The 19,289-nt window shown below is 30.6% G+C and overlaps 2 protein-coding genes across 9 annotated transcripts; one reads left to right on the forward strand and one right to left on the reverse strand.

The window, feature by feature from the left end:
- The first annotated feature begins 365 nt into the window (after positions 1 to 365).
- LOC107406105 (small RNA degrading nuclease 5) lies at positions 366 to 6,653 on the forward strand. 4 transcript variants are annotated; one of them, XM_048475269.2, is made up of 14 exons: positions 366 to 618; positions 1,210 to 1,266; positions 1,359 to 1,424; positions 1,524 to 1,657; positions 1,760 to 1,872; positions 2,522 to 2,638; positions 2,739 to 2,809; positions 3,446 to 3,505; positions 4,191 to 4,246; positions 4,517 to 4,577; positions 4,722 to 4,989; positions 5,175 to 5,356; positions 5,449 to 5,744; positions 6,362 to 6,653. In XM_048475269.2, exons 1-14 carry the CDS (start codon positions 493 to 495, stop codon positions 6,483 to 6,485), a joined length of 1,731 nt encoding a protein of 576 aa, XP_048331226.1. In that variant the 5' UTR covers positions 366 to 492; the 3' UTR covers positions 6,486 to 6,653. The 4 variants fall into 4 exon arrangements, with proteins under 4 accessions (XP_048331226.1, XP_060673051.1, XP_060673050.1 ...); XM_060817068.1 differs by having other exon boundaries at positions 478 to 618; positions 1,184 to 1,270; XM_060817067.1 differs by having other exon boundaries at positions 478 to 618; positions 1,184 to 1,266.
- Positions 6,654 to 7,280: 627 nt separating this feature from the next.
- LOC107406107 (scarecrow-like protein 1) lies at positions 7,281 to 11,444 on the reverse strand. Of its 5 annotated transcripts, none has more exons than XM_016013203.4 (2): positions 11,291 to 11,444; positions 7,281 to 9,365 (listed from the first exon to the last, which is right to left on the reverse strand). In XM_016013203.4, exon 2 carries the CDS (start codon positions 9,302 to 9,304, stop codon positions 7,538 to 7,540), a length of 1,767 nt encoding a protein of 588 aa, XP_015868689.3. In that variant the 5' UTR covers positions 9,305 to 9,365; positions 11,291 to 11,444; the 3' UTR covers positions 7,281 to 7,537. The 5 variants fall into 5 exon arrangements, with proteins under 5 accessions (XP_015868689.3, XP_015868691.3, XP_015868690.3 ...); XM_016013205.4 differs by lacking the exon at positions 11,291 to 11,444 and adding an exon at positions 11,155 to 11,279; XM_016013204.4 differs by lacking the exon at positions 11,291 to 11,444 and adding an exon at positions 11,086 to 11,239.
- Positions 11,445 to 19,289: the final 7,845 nt, after the last annotated feature.

The following is a 19,289-nucleotide window of genomic DNA, read 5'->3' on the forward strand; positions in this document are numbered from 1 at the left end:
AGCCCTAAAAAATGGAATAGCAAACTAATTTATTTTGTGATAATTAAGAAAAATTATAAATAAAAGTTTTGAAAACATTTCAAATCAAAATACAAATGTGAGAAATGATATTTGTAATTTTCAAAAAATATTTTCACAAAACTGTTAAAGACTGAAGGATATCATTATTACTTACTTACCAGAAAAACAGAAGGATATTATTATTACTGTAATATTTCCAAATGCTTTTATGTGTGATGGGCCAAGTATTTGGGCAAACGGGCCATGTAGAGAAAACAGAATAAAACTCTACAACGGCCCAAGGGCCCACTGTTAATTTTAAGGGTTCGTACTAAGCTAAACACTGTTTCCGTTTTTTGTAAAACAGAAAAAGTGCTTTTTTTTTGCTTTTGTGTTTTTGTTTTTCTACATTCAGTTTTCTTGTTTCGTCTCAAGCTTTTATAAGCTGTGCTTCAATTTCTCGGCAGAGACGGAGGCAGAGAGAGAGAGAGAATGCCCTCTCCGAAACGCAAACGCAAAGCTTCGGCTTTCGACGAAGATATCTCCGACGGCCCCACAGCCAGCTCTGCTTCCACTGTTAAAAGAAGCTCCAGTTTCTTTGATATTTATGGACCTCAGGTATAACAAATAATCTTTCTTTCTTTTCCTCAAATTTGCTTTTCTTTCCAACTTCAAAAGATTAAAATTTTCAATTTCTTTCTTTTCTATACATTTAAATACGTACATATATTACTTAGAGTAAAGGGGTTTTGAGATGGTGCATATTTATATTAGATATATTGTTCTCTTATGCAAAAAAAACTTTGCTTTCACTACTTTTTTTGTAGTCCTTGATTTATTTTTGGTTAGGGATTTGATATTTTTCTCGAGGTAAAAGTTTAAGCCCATTATAGGAAAGCCATTATTATAGCTGTAAAAAATTGATTCTTGGCATTTTAGGGGTGATATATGTAGCATTTGACGTGACGGAGTTACCAACCCTTCTGGTAATGAAAATCATTTTGAAATATTGGATTAATCTTCCGGTAATCTATGATATTAAATGCTAGAATTGAAATTTTTTTCATATTCATATGCCTTGGAAGAAATGTATGCTATGTCCTATGATTTATGTGCTATGTCGGTTTTTTTATTTATTTTTTATTTTTTTATGATGTAAATTAAATTAAAGTTGTTGTTGCAGTGTGAATAAATGGTTTTTCTTTGCAGGGTAAAGCAGATATTGTTTTAAAAACACCAGAGTCTGGCTCTACTCTAAATTTGCAAGTAGGTATATTGTTGCCGCCTAGTTATTTCTTTATTTCTGTTTATTTGCTAATAATAGAAATGTATTGATGGGAGCTTGTGTTGTGTTACAGGATGTACAAGGTTTAGCATCATGGGTGCTTGCTGAAGGGTTCATGCCGTCATGGGTTTTTATCAAGGTACATTTCTTTTTTTTTTTTGTTGTTCCTATCTTCTTTCTTTCAATATTTAGGTAAAATTCCTAAAGTTACTTATGTAGCTGTTTAAATTAATATCAGAACAAGCCGCTTATTCCAAAAGTGGTAATGCTTTATTTGCCTGGCCTGGATGCTGCTTTGTACTTATCACAGTCTAAACTAATTCCGAGTCTCAGAGAGTTCTGTGGGAATCCACGGGCAGTTTTGGCTCTTAGGTTGGTAACAATGTGGTTTGCATTTGCTATTTTTAAGTATTGTTGTGAACTTCTGTTTTCTTAACTTTGTGGTTGTTATTATTTTTGCTTTCTCTGTGTTAGTTGTGTATCAGATGGCATGCAAACAGTTGATGCACTCCTAACATGCAAGCTAAAAAGAAAGAGGGAACAAAGTAATTCTGTTTCAAGGAATTGTAACCTAACAACCAAACAAGGTAACTAATACTTTTCGAAGTATTTTCATTCGGTCGACTAATTGTATCCTTTGTCCTTTTGTTTTTAATTTACACGATGAAATCAGATAGAGCATGGACTTAAATAATATTTTACTAGAGGAAACTTACTTTTGTTAGTAGAATAACATGCCACTATCACCATGAAGCTCTATACCTAAAATTATTATTATTATTTTTTTTATTGAGAGGTAATACAAAATTTAGAAAAAGAAAAAAAGTAATTGTACAGAGAGGAACTCAAACTGGAGTTTAGGTTTGCCAAAAGAAAGTCTATATAACATATGCTTTCATCTTAAGTTCTTGTACGTATATACATGCTTCCTAACAGCTTTAGTTTTCGAGTAAGTGGTAACTTAAACATTTTATTTTTATTTTTATTTTTTTCACATGTATATATATATATATATATGTATGTAGTATGCATGTAGCTTCTTATTCTTCTAGTCTCTCGCAAGGGTGGCATGTGAATAAGTTATTCTAATGCAATAGCATCTGTGTTATGCAAAAAAATGTGGTTGTGGGACAGACAAATCATCTATGAAATATCTACCTTTCCCTCTTACATATTGCGCTTTTACAAAGAAAGTGCATAAGTTATATTTAATGTAATAGCATCTGTGTTATGCAGAAAAATGTGGTTTTGGGACAAATAAATTATCTATGAAAGATCTACCTTTCCCCATTACATATTACACTCTAACAGAGAAAGAACTGGAAGACAATGGATATTGTCTAAATCAGCCAGGTAATATAGACCCAGTATGATTTATTGTTCTTCAATGTGATATATATCTTTGTCCTTCAATTTTTATCTAGATATCAAGCTCTCAATATCTTGAATACAGGTTTTGTATCTACTCTTCCTGCTCCTTCAGGATCATCTCCCTATGAAATGTTGGCACTTGATTGTGAGATGGTAAGTCCTTAAACACTGTTAGAGGTGATAATAAAAAATAAGTTTTATTCTATTCCTTCGAAGTTAATGTAGAACCCATCCGGAAAAGAGATTTTTTAGACTAGGAAGTGAACAGAGGGATGAGTGAGAAAACGAAAGAAAAAAACCAGAGGGAGAAATAATATTTGAAATATTCAAATATCAAAATTCTTTACTTAAGGTTGCAGTTTGGGTATTTGGTAGATTTTATGAAATAAACAGTCCTAAAAAAATATATATGTATTTAATAATCCTTTCATATTCTGCTCCAAAAGTTATTTGCTAACTGAAATAGTATGGAAAATTTGAACTTTAGAAGCCTAGAGTGCCTTGGGTCCTTTTGATTGTTTTGTTTTGAATTATAATTAAATTTTCATTAGAGCATGTAACAATCTATTGGCAGGAAGCAAGACCATATTGGCATTGTTATTTTCTTGCAAGGTGTTTGGTCTTTCGAAGTATTAATTTATAGTTTTGGTTCCAAATGGAAAAATTAGAGATCAGTGCCTTGTTTTGTTTCAGTTTTTATTTTCTCTTTCCTTTATAGCCTTATTGGGGTGCTGAATTTTTTTTGGGCAGTACTTGATGTCTTCTTGATTTATGTTCATGGTTTTGTAGTGCATAACAAATGAGGGTTTTGAGCTCACAAGAATTACACTGGTCGATGTCCAAGGACAGGTATTCCTGATTAATTTTATTTGATTCTTCACTTTTTTGAAATTTGATTTTTATGTGCTTTTGCGGTTTTACACTTATTTTTTTGTTTCAATTTTGATTTCTTATTAAAAGAGTTGCATTAAGAGAGTCTGATAATATATTTGTTGAAATTATACTATACATGGATGTGCAATTTTAGTTTCACTTAACGTACCCTTGTTATATCCAACTGGTCTTTGCTATCCATTTTGTAATTTCACTTTTGCCAACTGATCTGTACATTTTTTATCCCCTACTAAATAGGTTTTTCAGTCTTCCAAAAGACGTGGAATCAACTTCCATAACAATTTTTGTGAGAAGATATTATACAACCAGAACAAGATAGTTTTTTTCTCTAAATATTTGATCTTGAAAATGTTGAATAATGGACAATACCTGGTACATGAAAGGTTATTGTAATTTTCTGACTTTTTCCTCAATATTGACATTTTTTAAAAGTCAGAACATCAACATTTCGATTAATACAAACATTTTCGTTCTTATTTATTATCAGAACCCATTTCCTGAAAATGCATGTTTTGTTAGTATTTTCTGCATTATTGTTGTGGTGTTGAACTTTATAGAGTTGTCATTAGTAAACTGCAGTTGGTCCCTTATGAAGATTTTGCATAAATGTTTAACTGGCCTTTCTTTGGGCTTCTCTCAGGTTGTGCTAGATAAGTTAGTTAAACCATCAAACAGTATTACTGATTATAACACCAGGTATATTGTTATTTCATCTTTTGCTCTACCATTATATGCCGATACTTCTGTTTGAGTTTTTTGATGAGTTTTAAAATAATTCTATAGAATTATATGTTTAGTTTATTGTTTTTCATTGCAATTAAGTATGGATTGATGAAAATTTTTATTACTGTGGATTGCTTAAAATCCCCTCCTTATCTTTCTCCATCCATGTCAGGTGTCTTTGTTAATGCTGGTATATCTGTTTCTTCCCTTTGTGTCTGTTACTCATATAATTCTTTTATGCAGGTTTAGTGGAATCACAAGTGAGATGTTAAATGGGGTGACTACAAGTCTTAAAGATATTCAGGTTCGTTGCTTCTGGATCTTTTATGGTTGAACCCATTATTTTTATGCTTGCTTAATTCTGTCATGGTGTTGTGAACTGTCACTTAACTTATTAATTTATCTTGAGATTGCTTCTGATTTATTTACAGTTGCTTCCCATGCTCAGGGAGATTTTATAAAGTTAGTTTATAAAGAGACTATCCTGGTTGGGCATTCAGTGGAGAATGATTTGTTAGCATTAAAGATCTCCCACAATTTGGTGATTGACACTGCTGTACTTTACAAGCACCCTCGTGGTGGATCACATAAAACTGCTCTACGAATTCTGGCCAAGAAATTTCTTTCTAAGGAGATACAGCAGTCAGAGAATGGTCATGACAGCATTGAAGATGCCAGAGCTGCAATGGAATTGGCACTTTTAAAGATTAATCATGGTAAATGATATGATTATTCTAATGGGCTCTACTCCATCAAGATTCTATTTAACCATTTGATGATGTTGGGAACTTCCGTGTATCTTGTAGTTGTACATAAATATATAATTATATATCTCAACTTACCTACTCTCTGGTTTCACTAGCATTTCTAATGTATGCCTCTGCCCTTTGATGTGGATTAGGACCTGATTTTGGTTCACCGCCATCATTGGTTCGGAAAAAGCTTCTTACGGTTTTGAGCGAGAGTGGGAAAACCTCTTCTATCATTGATGATGTTTCCATAGTGAAGAGATATGCCTCTGAGTCATCCCATGTATTTCCTGTGGCTTCTGATGATGAAGCTCTTTCTAAAGCCAGAAAAGAGGTAAAATCCTTAATTTGCTGTATGTAAATCCTTTCCTTGTCCTGGATATTTGGCTATATCCTTACCTTGTTGGCAACTATTTTTTATGTTAGGTGAAGAACGAAAAGGTGCATTTCGTTTGGACTCAATTCTCAGAATTGAATTCCTATTTCAAGAAAGAAGTGCAGGATGCAGAGAAATTTAATGGGAAACTTGCAGAGATGATATCCTTGCTTACATGTCATAATAAGTCTGGCAATAAGAAGGGCATCGAATTCAATGCATCATCTGAAGTAAAGGAAATTCTTAAACGCATGGATGCTAGAATCCGTAGTCTGTACTCTGCATTACCCACTAATACCATGCTTATAATCTGCACAGGTCATGGAAACACTTCAGTTGTCTACAGGTCGGTATTTACTACATTTTCTGAGTTTTAAGCTATCCATCTATACTTTGTAATGTTCATAACTTTATGTTTCAAATCATAATAAAAATGCCAATCAGTAAAAACTAAACGGTTCTGAAGATCAGATTATTAGTCAAGGCCACATTTCATCTTCTTGGAACGTTTCTAAGTGGGTAGATTCCATATTGTTCATTATTTCAAGATGTGAGATCTCTGAGCATGAGAATGGGTGTCTCTGTATGTTAAGATGAAAAGGAAAATTGCTTCCATTTCTTCAATTTTTTCTAGGAGGAATTTTTTTCTAACTACATCGGTTAGTATTGCACCTCCAATTCGAGAGATATTGTATAAATGAGATGTAGCAGGCAAAGTGGGGTTTTAAATATTGGTATCACATGTCATCAATATTTCCCCAAAAAAAGGGGGAAAAAAAAAAAAAAAGAGAGAGAAAAGAAAGGTTCAGAATTGGCTTCTTGTTTCTTGCATGACCCAAGAGACAGCATTGTTTTCCATTACATGCAATTTGTGAATAGAAATCTTCTTGTTTGTTGTTGCAATTTGTTTTTGGTTTTCATACGTTTCTGATATTTGTTAACCTTTCTCATGCATGGATGAAGATTAAGGAAAATGCTCACTGATCATAGCGCAACCTCAATGTGCCGTGACAACATTGTAAAGGTCCTGGAAGAGCTCCAGGCCCAAGCTGAGGTAGCCTTGTGTTTTCTCGGTGTAAAGCATTGAGGACAATGCAAATAAATCTGTTATAAATTTAATTTTGATCGTCTAAAATTAGCACCGATCATGTTTCAAAATGTTTAGTTTAAGGTTTGAAATGTTTGTACGTTTAAATATGATTTTCTCCTCTCTTCTTTGCCTTTTCCCCATCAATTTAATGATATTCACTTCAAAGCTACGGTGTTTGAAGAAGAAGCTTTGCTTGTTCCAGTTTCCACATTAAATTACTTGCTTGTAGAAGAGAACATATGCATGATGTTAATCAAGATTTGGATTTCCTGGTCAGTGTGCATGCGTAAACTTCAAATTTTGATATGAAGCCCTTAATTACTGAAATGGGAAAAATTCATGTACTAGCAGTGCCATGAAAATTAGTGTAGAAAAGAAAGATTCATACATGAACTTCGCATTATACGTCTATACTCCTTTTCTGGTGACCTTGGAAGAAGTTGCAACTAAATTTGATGATTAAAGTTGTATGCTGTGCTAGGTTTATGAAAATTTTCGGACTATGGGTTTATATAACATGGACGGATAATTCTGATTTTATACTGTATTTGCCTAGAAACCTTAATAAGTTAAAAATGAGAAAATTTCTTGGCTGGTCGGTATGACGCTTGGCCTATTCCCAGTTGTGAAGGACGTTTTCAAATTTGTTTATATGAATGAACAAACTGGATTCACCATGAAAATGCCCTCCCAGAAGGGCAATAAAATGGTTACCAATTGTGGTTTAAATATTTGATTTTAAATACATTTTTGACATGAAATAGAGAGAAGTCGAACCATATCTATACGTCGTTTAATTCAAATATATATATATATATATATATATAACATTATAAGATGGAAAAGATTATAACAAAGCTATTCTAGAACAAGCATAGAACTAGATCTTCTATCACTGTTAGGCGATTAGCAGTTCCCTACGAAAGTCCTTATGGTTTTTTGTTCGGATATAGCATTATCAGCATACATAATAATAATCCCACACCAAAAAAGATAGATACAAAATTTAGTAAAGCGTAGCAACTGATGGAAGCCAAAATGATATCCTATCACCTCCATGCTGAAGCAACAATCAAAGTCTTGTCCTCCCATCCAAAATGAAGTGCACCAACTTCTTGCTTGACCTTGTATCTGTCACAATATTGCCTGATCTGTTTCCGAATCAAATCGATCACGTTCGTGCTCATTGGACATGAAGTAAAACCGGCCATTGCCATTCTTGCCCTCCATTTACCAGCGACCTCGTACCTTTCTATCCTTTCTTCACCTTCACAAGCAACAATGTTAACTATGTCCCTTGCGAGGCACTGCCTTTCGACATTCATCCTATCCTGACTCTCCCTAGGGAGAGTTGCATCTAGTGAATCAAACACTGCAGAGTAGTAATTGTAGGCCTCAACAAATCTCGGGAAAAATGGGGCAGTGTTGGTGTTCACATCTTGTTCTACAATTGTTACAAGTTTCGGGTTCAAGCTCTTAACCATTCGAAGGAGCTGGTCTCTCTGGTTTACTGTTGAAACACTTTCGTCGGGCATGTGATGGAGCTGAAAAGCAAAGTTCACAATAAGTGCTTCCCCTGGCTTTAAGTTCAGCATTGAAGGAGTGACAAGTGAAGTCCTTGAGGGCACTGCCTCGAACTCAAATGGCACCTCAAGTACTTCTGCCAGTTTCTCAAGCCTTTGTCCAATCATTTTAAGGCCTCCAACGGAACGCTGAACTGACTCAGGGTCATCTACCCCTGTCAACCTCAAACGAGATGGCTTACCAGGCTCATTGGCAAGTGTTTGTAATAGCGTTATGTACTGACTCCCTTGGTTTATGTCGAAATCTATTATATGTACTCTTTTTTCATCTTTGAAAGCTTCTATAATGGCACCATTTGCAGTCATAAATCCAAATTTAAAACAAGGGCAAACCTCGAATAGGATCTGCATAGCTGCAAGGCGATCAGTGGACGGGGGCTCTTTGCATTTTAAGGCTTTATAGAGAAACTTGCCCGAAGCAGCCATCCGTGCTGCAAGGCCTTCTACCATGTAAGCTGCAATCCTCTGAGGTGGATCTCCTTGGATTGAGACAAGCTGTCGAAGCTCATTTATCATCATTAATGCTTCCTCAATGTTACCCTCTGAAATTGCACCAGCACAATCCAAAAGCAAACGTCTCGGAGTCCGGGGAGAAACTTGTGACATTTCTTTGCTGCTGCTGATGCTGCTGATATTAGAATCCGAGGATGAAGACTCCTTGGGTGAATCATGTAGCATTTCATTCTGGACAGGGTCAACCCAATCACCATCCACTTCCATGCTTTGGCCACTGCCAAACATATCCTCTTCATCTTCATCATCATTGTCATCAAGCAGGGCTCTCTCCAATTCTTGAAGCTTCAATCTCATTTTGTTTTCATCAAACTCCCCTAGATTTGGGCTTTGACTCTCCAAGTGATCAGATTCAAAGTTTGATTTATAAGCATCACGATGCCTCATGGACACAATAGAAGCACTATAAGGATTTTGAGGGGTCAAGGGGGAAACTGATCCAGTTCGGAGCTCGTAACAAGAGGGACCTTCAGGATTATTAGAAGAAATTCCAGAGATACTAGAACAAGATGGCTGCAGTACTTCATCCGAAGGAGAATCAACGAAGTACTTCTCGTAACTCTCGGTGCAGTAAGAATCAGTAACGTACATGGTCTTGCGCTTGTCAGAACCAAAAATTTGGGTTGACAAGCCAGAGCCATCATTACTTCCCTTCAATGAGTAGAGCTTGGGGTTTCTGTATGCAGTAGCGGATAACTCTGCTGGCCTAACTAAAGACATGGTTTCACCTTTAACTTTGTCAGTTTCTAAGGTCAATGAGTTCAACGAAACACTTTGAGTTCTGTATCACAAACCACCACATGTGTCAGAAGGGAACTTTATATCAATTTCTGTTAAACTTAGAAACTAGAAAAGAAACTGTATGAAGCTTTTTTCAGTTGAGAAAATAGTAGTTAAAACCATCTTTGAGTATATAGTTAAAATCATATTGATTTTTAGGCTGCATGTATAGAAGCAGAGAAGAGATAACAGATGGAAACAATTCAGCATGCATGAGAATGGTATGTGTTTATGTCCGTACGAGAGAAAGACAGACAGAAAAATAGACATACAGAGACAATTCATTGTCAAGAAGATATTTCAAGAACAACGAATCTCTCGAACAGGGAACTACACATCCAGAATTCATTATTGACAGTTTCTATCGCAATATAAAATCAGGATGTTTCTCACTAAGTGCGGTGTTCATCATCTATGAAATCGGATAGTATTTCATTGTGCATTTGTACAAAACACCATCACTCAGAAGTCAACACGAGTAAATTAGGACCTCAAAGTCCCCATACACTGACACCAGATTAAGCCTTTTAGGATAAAATTGAGATGGATAACATGTAATTCTCCATTTTCTTTAAATGTAGTCTTAAAAGAGTCATCCCCATATCAGGATATGTGATCCGAAGGCTGGGGAACCATTAGATCTTTTGTATCGTGAGGTCTATACCAACAAGAATGAAGAAAATTGCAGAGAAGTAAGCATCAGTAAGATGGAATGAGAATTTTCACCTTGAACATCATGTAGCTGGGATAAAAAATCAGATTATGCAACAAAGATGTAACTTAAATTTAATTTTTCAGGAAAAAAGATATATAAATTACCAACAATAGAAGATTTCATTGTTTTCGATCATGTGTCAACAAGAAAGCTCAATGATTTACCATAGCAACCAAATAGAAGACAGCCAAATAAAAATTTCATTCACTTATAACAAGCATAAATTATGAATAAACAAAACAAGTGGACAAAAATCTGCACAAAATTCACTTCTCTGGCAAGGAACTAAAACCCCAGGCTTCAAGTCCTGGAAATTTGACAAAATGAAATTTAGAATAGTAAAAGTCAGATATTTCAACAAAGCAGGCTTTTCTATGCAGAAAAACATAACCAGTCCCCTAAAAAGGAAGAAATAAATATGAAAAGGAAAAAAAAAAAAAAAAAAAGTTAAAGCAGGAAGAAGAAACATCAGATTGCCTCAGATTTTGGCAAATAAATTTTATGTTTGATAAGATCCATATAATATGTGAATAAATCAATATGCAAACAAGTAAAAACAGAAAATAGAAAACAGAAAACAGAAAACAGTTGGGAGAGAGAAAAAGAAAAAGAAACCTAATATGGTTCTGTAACAAGAGGAAACATTAAGAAGAAGCAGCAGCAGAAATCATATCGGCAGACATATTCTGCAAATCAGTGGAAATCCCAAAGGAGATCAACCTAAGAGTTCTCTTTAAAGGAAGAGGAAAAGCTAAGAATTTGACCTTGGAATAACAGGGTTTAATATAATCCAAAAAGCCAGAAACACCTCCTTGTTTCTTATCTTGGCATTAAAGAAATTTCTTTTTAGATTGTGATGTTAGGTGCGTTGAAAAGCAACAAAGCCCCACATCAAAGACCAAAAGAAAACAAGTTAAAAAAACAACTAAGAACAAACTTGAAAGGGGAAAAAAAAGAAAAAAAAATCCATAAACAAATAAATATAATAAAATACAAAAAAACATACCCAGATAAAGGAACAATTAAATAATAGAGAAGAAATCTTATTCTGGTTGGAAGGATTTAAGCTACCCACTTTTCAAAAATTTGAACAGATTAACATTCCAAAGACTTCATATTTTTGTTATGAAAGCAACCATTGATTGGATATGAGAAAATTCCACTCTTCTGGAATCTAAGGAAAGTAAAAAGAAAAGCATTTAGAAACTCACCCAAAGATTTCCCCTGAGAGAAACTTCTCAGTAAAATCACAATTCTTTTCCTTCACTGGAATTTAACTTTCACCATTTCTCTATCTTCTCTTCTTTGTCTGCATGTTTATACCAACTTGTCTGACTCAAGATGTTGACAAATTACATTTGTCACGCTCATTATATGAAATGTGCTGCAAAATCATGACCGTTCAATTTGCAGACCAATCAAGACATACGATTAGTTATATGTGTAATGTGGGATGTGGATACTAAATTTGTACAGGTCCAGATATATTTGGATAAAAATATAATTATTGGAAATTTAATATTTTTAAAAAGTGATAATTTTTTTTTTATTTGGATATTTACTAATGAAGTAGAAAATTGTAGATCCAGAAAATTAGATGATTTTCACCGATATAAAAAAATATATGGAAAAATTGTTCTTATCTATATAGGTGTTATTTTGAAAATTCCAAAAAAAATAGTTTTAATTTTTTTAAAAAATATATATTTATTTTTAATTTATTATACAATATTAAATTTAATTATTTATCAATCCCATCTTTTCCATTACTTACCAAACAGATTAAGAAAAAAAATAATTTCCAAAAAACTAAATTTTTAAAAACTAAATCTTAAAAATTAATTTTTTTCTTAATTTTAATATTTTTTGAACACCCCGTAAATGTAATTTTAGGACCGCAAAAGTTAACTTGGAGAGTATTTGCACCAGTGAATGTGAATTATTTTTTATATGATATAAAAAATAAATATTATTTAAATCTAAACAGTATAAAATATTAGAATGGAGTAATGGACTCTCAAATCTAAAATTGTTTTCAATAATATTTGCACAAAAATTAGTTATGATCAGTAATTAATTAAATATTTTCTTAACTACTTTTCTAAAAAAGTTTATTTTTTCAAAAAGAATTTACCTTTTCAAAAAGTTTTAATATTTAAAAATAAACATTCATATTGCTTAATATTTATTTTAAACATTATTATTGAAAAATAAATTTTTAAAAAATTATATAGTACATTTATTTTTTTTAGTTTTCATTTTCGTTGAAGATGTTATAATTTTCACTTTTAAAAGCTATCTAATAGGTTAGTAAATCTTTATAAGTAATATTAGAATCATTGATAAGCTGAAATGATTAAATTTCAAGGAGATAGGTGGTTTCGTAAACTAATGGATCACTGGTGAGAACAACGTATTTGGATTCAAGATCAAGGAAATCTCTCATGCTCAATTTATTAAAAAAATTAATAATAATAACGGATCACTATATGATATCATGTAGGTCCCACATCTCGTTACAAAATTCAGTGGTCTTTTTTTTTTTTTTTTTTTTTTTTTGGGTCCGTGTTTCCCAAGTTTATGTATGAGAAATGGGGATAAAAAGTACATTCACCAAAAAAAAAAAAAAAAAAGAAAAAGGGAAAAAGTACCATTTTTAAAAAAAATTGCTGATGAATATAGGGAAAAAAAAAAAAAAAGGAACTATTTGCAGACAAAGGTGAAAAACAGAGAGAGCAATTTGTACGGTAAAGAGTTGAAAAAGAGAAAAGTGGTGGAAAAAGTTGAATGGTGCAAAGTGACGTTGAATCAAACATCATTGAAAACGAAGAATGAATGCATAGCAGAATCATGGACATTTTCTCTAGACAAAGTCAAAGTTTTTTTTTTTTTTTTTTCTTTTTTCTTTTTCTTAACCTAAAACCAAACCATATTTTAAAGACAACCTTCCCTATATCATACTTCTCTACTTTCTAATCTTCTAATGTTCAAAAGCGTGTGAAGGGGTCCCATACAAGGAAAAAAAAAAAAAAAAATTGAAGCATCTGTGTGAGCGAAATGACACATAAATCCTTATCATTATCTTAGGTAAAATATATGGGAGCAAAAAAATTTTCACTACAGTATGTTTGAATAAAAGTAAAGCTAGTGAAATTTTTTTTTTTTTTAAAAACTGATAATTTTATTTTGTTTAGATGTTTATTATAATGTGAAAAAGTATGTATTCAGGGAATTAGATTCAATATAAAAAAATATATAGAAAAATTGTTTCTATTTATATAGGTATTACTTTAAAAATTCTAGATAAAACAGTTTTAAATTTTTTTTAAAATATATATTTGTTCTTAATTTATTATACAATGTTAAATTTAATTATTTATAGATTGCAATTTTTTTATTATTCATTAAACAGACTAAGAAAAAAATTAATTTTCAAAAAACTAAATTTTAAAAATTAATTTTTTAATCAATTTTGATATTTCCAAAACGGGATTTTATAATTTTACCAAAAATTAAAAACAAAAAAAGAAAAATTTCCACTCTCAGACTCCCTGCCTATTATTTTTGTAAGTGGTCGACAATATATTGATTGGTATTTTGAATTTCAGAATAAACTATTACAATTTTCACCAATCATTTTCTGTTCTTTTGAGTGAATCATTTTTTTTTTCCTTAAATAATGGCGTGTCGAAACTTTATATATATATAAAAAAAAATACATATATATAAAAGAAGTATAGTAATTCCATTATTATATAAGGGTCTGAAAGTAATAGTACCCTTTACAAAAAATCGAAATTTTCAAGTAAAACAAAGTTCAACAATAAAAATAAAAAAATGATAAAGAATTTGGATATCCTACTAGATTCATCATCCAATACACATATTTATCTTAAAAAAATAAAATAAGATAGAATAAAAATCATTCAATACACATAATACAACGTGGAAGTATTATTATTGTCAAGAAAAAGAAAAAAGCAACAACATATAAACGCGTTTGTACGTCTTGTATGTATATGCCAAATTAATTTCAAAATTAAAGAATGAGACTTTGGCTGACTAGATCAGAAAAAGATATCATTAAATTCTATATTGAAGTTATCTGATCTAATGGAAAACGAATCGTATACATGTATCTTAATGATGGGTCTGGAACTACTGGATAATTATTACAGAGTTTGAAAACTATTTTAGGATTAAAAGATTATTAATATAATACTATCAAAACCACTAGTTTTCACAAACTTATAATATTACAATGTTAAATTCAGTCCAGTTCATCATTTTTTCCTCTATTCTTTATCCAAACCCAGTTACACTGCAGCCTGATAAATCTACATATGGAAAGTACAAATTCGTTGATTCGAGGAGAGAAAAAAAGTTGGAAGAGTTGGGTATGTTGGCACTAAGGAAGTGTTGAATAATATTATTATTGGAAGAATGAAATCGATGCTGATCATCAACTTCTTTGTCAGTTTGTGAATTCTACCAAATTTAAAGGACAATTTTCAGCTCTACTGTACTCTAACAAAGAATCCCACCCACAGGGCTTTTTCCCAACTTTATTCTCTCATACTTCGAAAACAATTTGTTTTTTGCCAGAATTTTGAATTATTTTTTTTCCATTTTCTCATTGGTTTTGTTTTTTTAGTTGAACCCAATCTCTTTACCATCTATTGTATCCCTGACTAGTAGGATACAGGAACATTTGAAGCTACTATTTCACCAAGAATAATAAAATTTTGAAGCTACTTGGTGCAGAAAAGGCTAAACTTCTCATTCATGTTTTAATTAAGTCACCAAATTGCAGCTTCACACCTACACTCGAAGTGGTTGTAAGTTTTGAGTTATACATCCCTCTTTTTCTATATTAGAATAACATGTAATCCCAAAAAAGAAAAAAACAAAAGATTTGATGAATTTTATTTCTAACTTCTTGCTGCAGGATTACTGAATTTTGGGTTGCTTATCAATTTTAGTTTATTTTTTTAAATTTTTTTGATATAATGTATTAATAAACTATAACATAATATCAAATAACTACTATGTAAGAAATTGACCTCATGACTTTCAGTGGACAATCTAATATTTGTTAATAAAGATAATAATTTTAGTAATAAAGCCTAAAAAAAGGGTAATATTGAGATTGGAAATCTCTCATATCCCACTAATTAATAGCTAGAACTTTTTGTTAATTTATGCCTTTTACTTTTTGTAGGAATGAATATAAACTGATCCGAATCGACTGAATTAGCCTAACTAAAGAGGTTGGGTTCAATTCAATTTTTGACTCATAGCCCATTTGATTTTGTTTGAGCAATTTTAATAAAAAACTAAACCAAATCGAACCAATTATATATATATATATATATGTATATATTGTATATAATTTTTTAATATTTTTATTATAATAAATTATATATTTAATATATTTTTTATATCTTTATGATTTAATTTAATATATTAATAATATTAAATTTAAATTATTATAAAATTAAAAAAATTAAAAATAATAATAAAATATTATCATTTAAAAACTGACCAAATCAAACCAAACCAAATCCATAATGATTGGTTGATTTTTCCTATTTGATTGGTATAAAAAAAAATATAAAACATCAACCGAGAATTGGATTGACGCCCACCTTAATTTTATTCAATTATATTATAAAACATATGTACATGAAATTAGAAGATTAAAGTGTCCAACACGTAAAGAGAATGAGAAAGAGGCTATTTAAAAGAAATTTGAAAAAATATACATGCCTGACTCCTCATATATCATGTCCTCGTTTAAAATTAAAAGTTAAAGAAAATTGGTAATATTAGTTGAGGAAGAATTTGTCATTGATTTTATAAATTTATAAAAAATTTGTGTCAATATATATATATATATATATAAATGTTATTATAAGGGAATTACATAGAAAACTGTTAGGATTAGATTTGCATATTTTTGTGTTTTCATAGTTATGGATGATTGTCTTTCACAATTATTCTTTATAAATTTCTTACTGCATCAAAAATATACAGACACAGAAATCATGCAAACCATATACCTTTACACACTTACACACACACATATACATACATATATATATATATATATATATGTATGTGTATATATATACATATTTGAGGAATGCCAAAATATTCTTTAACAACACAATATAACTCCAAGGGCATGATATTTTGGGTCCATTTATTCAAGAAATTATAATATACCAGGTAAAATTGTCATGATATTGAGTTTGAATATGTCAAATTCTACCTTCACAAGATAATGTAAACAATTCGAAAAAAATTTGTTGAGGAGAGATGGAAGAGAAACCCTCTTTTACAAAGGAGAAAAGTATATACGTGTATATATATATATATATAAAATAATAATAATTATATCATATAAAATGTTTTCCCGACAATCAAGAAAGTTTAGGAAGTGTAAATTTTGACTAGGGCACTAATTATAGCCCAAGAATTGGAAGCTTGTTGAATAATAATTAAAAGTGGAACTGGGATGCAGAGTAGGGAGACAGGCACGATGTTTAGCAAATAATTATAAGAGGATTAATCGTGTATTAATTTGCCATTTTTCTTATTATAATGACCAAAACAATACTTACCATCCAACTGTCCATTTCCTCTTTTATCTTTTTCTTGTTTGGTTAGGCAAAAGGAAGGCCTTATTGACTAATAAAATTACCATAATTATTTTATTTTATTTATTTATATTTCTGTGGTCGCCTCAGTTTTTTGATAACAAAGAGATCCGATCCATGACCTTCCCTTGGATTTGACATGTACTTTGACTTGGTCTATCTTATTTGCAATATGTGTTAGGTTAGGTAAAATCTTCTATGATAACATGGCACAAATTTATCCCATAATTTAGTTAATATTATCGTTCAGTATCAATCACATATAATAAAATTTAATAAATTAATAAATTTTAACAAATAAAAAATAATAAATCTATTAAAAAAATATTTTAATAATTATATAAATTTTTATAATATTAAAATTATTTAATTTATTATTAAATATGTATTAATTTATTTTTTTAGTTAATTTTTAAAAAATTTAAAAACAAACAAAAATTTTTGTAATTTTTTAAAACAATATTATTTTATTATTTTAAAACTAAATGAAATTTAAATATTTAAATTTATATTTATTGTTAATAATTAATGAGTTGAACGGTGAATTATACGATAATTTATTGAATGTATTCGAATTTATTTATTTTTACACAAAAACTTAACGGATCATGTTTGGATTAACTTAATTAACACAATACGATATAACACGGCACAAATAAGATATACATTACCAGGCCTAATATGTATTGTATACAAATTTAGCCAAAAAATTAAATAAATAATAAGAGAAATAATTAATTATTACTGATAACAGCTGAACAAGGAAGCAGATACAGTTGTTTCGGATATAACTAGTATTACTCGTTTGATTCTCATCTCAAATCATCGTACAAATTCTGAAGAATATATAACACATCATACAATCTTTTTTATTCTTCCTAATTATCCAGCAAAAGAAAGTAAGTATTTTTTTTTTTCTAATAATGATAATAATCGTAGTAATAAACATCAATAATAAATAAATAAAAAAACATCAATAATCGTAGAATAATTTACATCATACATGGTAACAACAATAATAGACAACACCTCCAAATCAATGATCTTTTATTGCTATGCAATAAGATTCTTTTTTCCTCTGCTTTTTACTTTCTGGTGTGTATATGTGTCATATGGGACCCAAGTGAAAGGGTTCCGACCTGTCACCGAACTTGAAAAGTGTTTGTTTACTTGGTTTTAGCGTGAAATGGGTTTGTGATGTGTCTTCCTTGTTCTCATTGTCTCCGTCGTCATGATATTTATAAGACCAATAAATATAATCTTTATGGTGGTACGGTGCTAGTCTCTTACCACTTGAATTGTTTAATAATCCAAATAGTTTTCATGCATGGTTTATCCTGTTAACTGTTCCTAATTTTCTCTTTCAACATGAATAAATTAGCTTATAAAAACACTCTAATTAAAGGACTAATTAATATCCTATGAAAAGAAGAAGAAATTAAATTAATAAGAAAAATTTATTACTAGACAAAAATTGCAATCTGACTCTCTTCCCCGCTGTTTATCTCCCTGAAAGTTGGTACATATATTCTGTATGGCACAAAAAAATGGCACCACGGAGCAAAATATATTAAATGGGCCCAATAGAGTACAGAACTAAAGAATTTGGGCTCAATTGTTAAATGTTGAATTTAAACTGGACGAGGAAACTTGTAGACCCTGGCCCATAAATAAATTGGGAAATGATTTAAATGAATATACAACTTCCAATTCTAAATATATGATTTTATAAACAAATAAATAAAAATCCAAATCTATGAATTATGAAGAAAAAGCAAAACTTCAAAAGAATATCTGTCTCCTTCTTAAATAATAATAAATAATGAATTTAAAAAAAAAAATTGAATACTGGAACGAACTGTGACAGTCCATAAACTAGAAAATCAAGGAGATAAAAAATCCACAGATTAGTGCGCGTCTAGCAACTTGTCTTGCACACAATGATACGACCATAGGTGATAATAAATTAATAAGTTGTTTGATTATATTTAATAATAATCATGATAGCATTGGCTTTTCTTTTTTTCTTTTTTTTTTTGGGATAAAAAATAAATTAGCATATATAGCTTAATTTATTTATTTATTTATTTTTGTATAAATAAATGTAATTTACTAGCAGATCAAAATTTCCGTAGAACTAGCTAACATTGACTAATTAAATCGGACTTTTTTTTTTAATTTTTTTTAATCAAAAGGGTAAAAGCAATTGTTTCCTCTACCAGACATGAAGAGAAAAAATTAGAAATGAAACTTAATTTCCCATGCTGCTCTAGATTGGCCTAAATGAGGAGTGGGTAGGATGTCACGGTATCAAAATTAAATTGTAATATCAAATATTCCAACATTCATGTCTTAAAGGTTAAAAGTGTATAAAACTCCAACCTGGTTTAATTTAAACATGGCAATTAGCATGCAAAACGATTAATAATAATGAACATTTATCGTTTATCTTATTTGATTTAGATTGTTAACGTCCATTTGACGTTATATTGAACATCATGGTAATTAACTCTCTCCTTTCTTTTTTTTTTTTTTTTTTTGGGGATTT

Source organism: Ziziphus jujuba, chromosome 5 (genome assembly GCF_031755915.1).
Source record: "Ziziphus jujuba cultivar Dongzao chromosome 5, ASM3175591v1".
Classification (NCBI taxonomy): Eukaryota; Viridiplantae; Streptophyta; class Magnoliopsida; order Rosales; family Rhamnaceae; genus Ziziphus; species Ziziphus jujuba.

Coding starts and splice junctions, on each gene's coding strand:
- LOC107406105 (XM_048475269.2), top strand. CDS start 493: ATGCCCTCTCCGAAACGCAAACGCAAAGCTTCGGCTTTCGACGAAGAT. Junction 1,873..2,521: donor TAACCTAACAACCAAACAAG/GTAACTAATACT, acceptor TGTGTTATGCAG/AAAAATGTGGTTTTGGGACA. Junction 5,745..6,361: donor AACACTTCAGTTGTCTACAG/GTCGGTATTTAC, acceptor GCATGGATGAAG/ATTAAGGAAAATGCTCACTG.
- LOC107406107 (XM_016013203.4), bottom strand. CDS start 9,304: ATGTCTTTAGTTAGGCCAGCAGAGTTATCCGCTACTGCATACAGAAAC.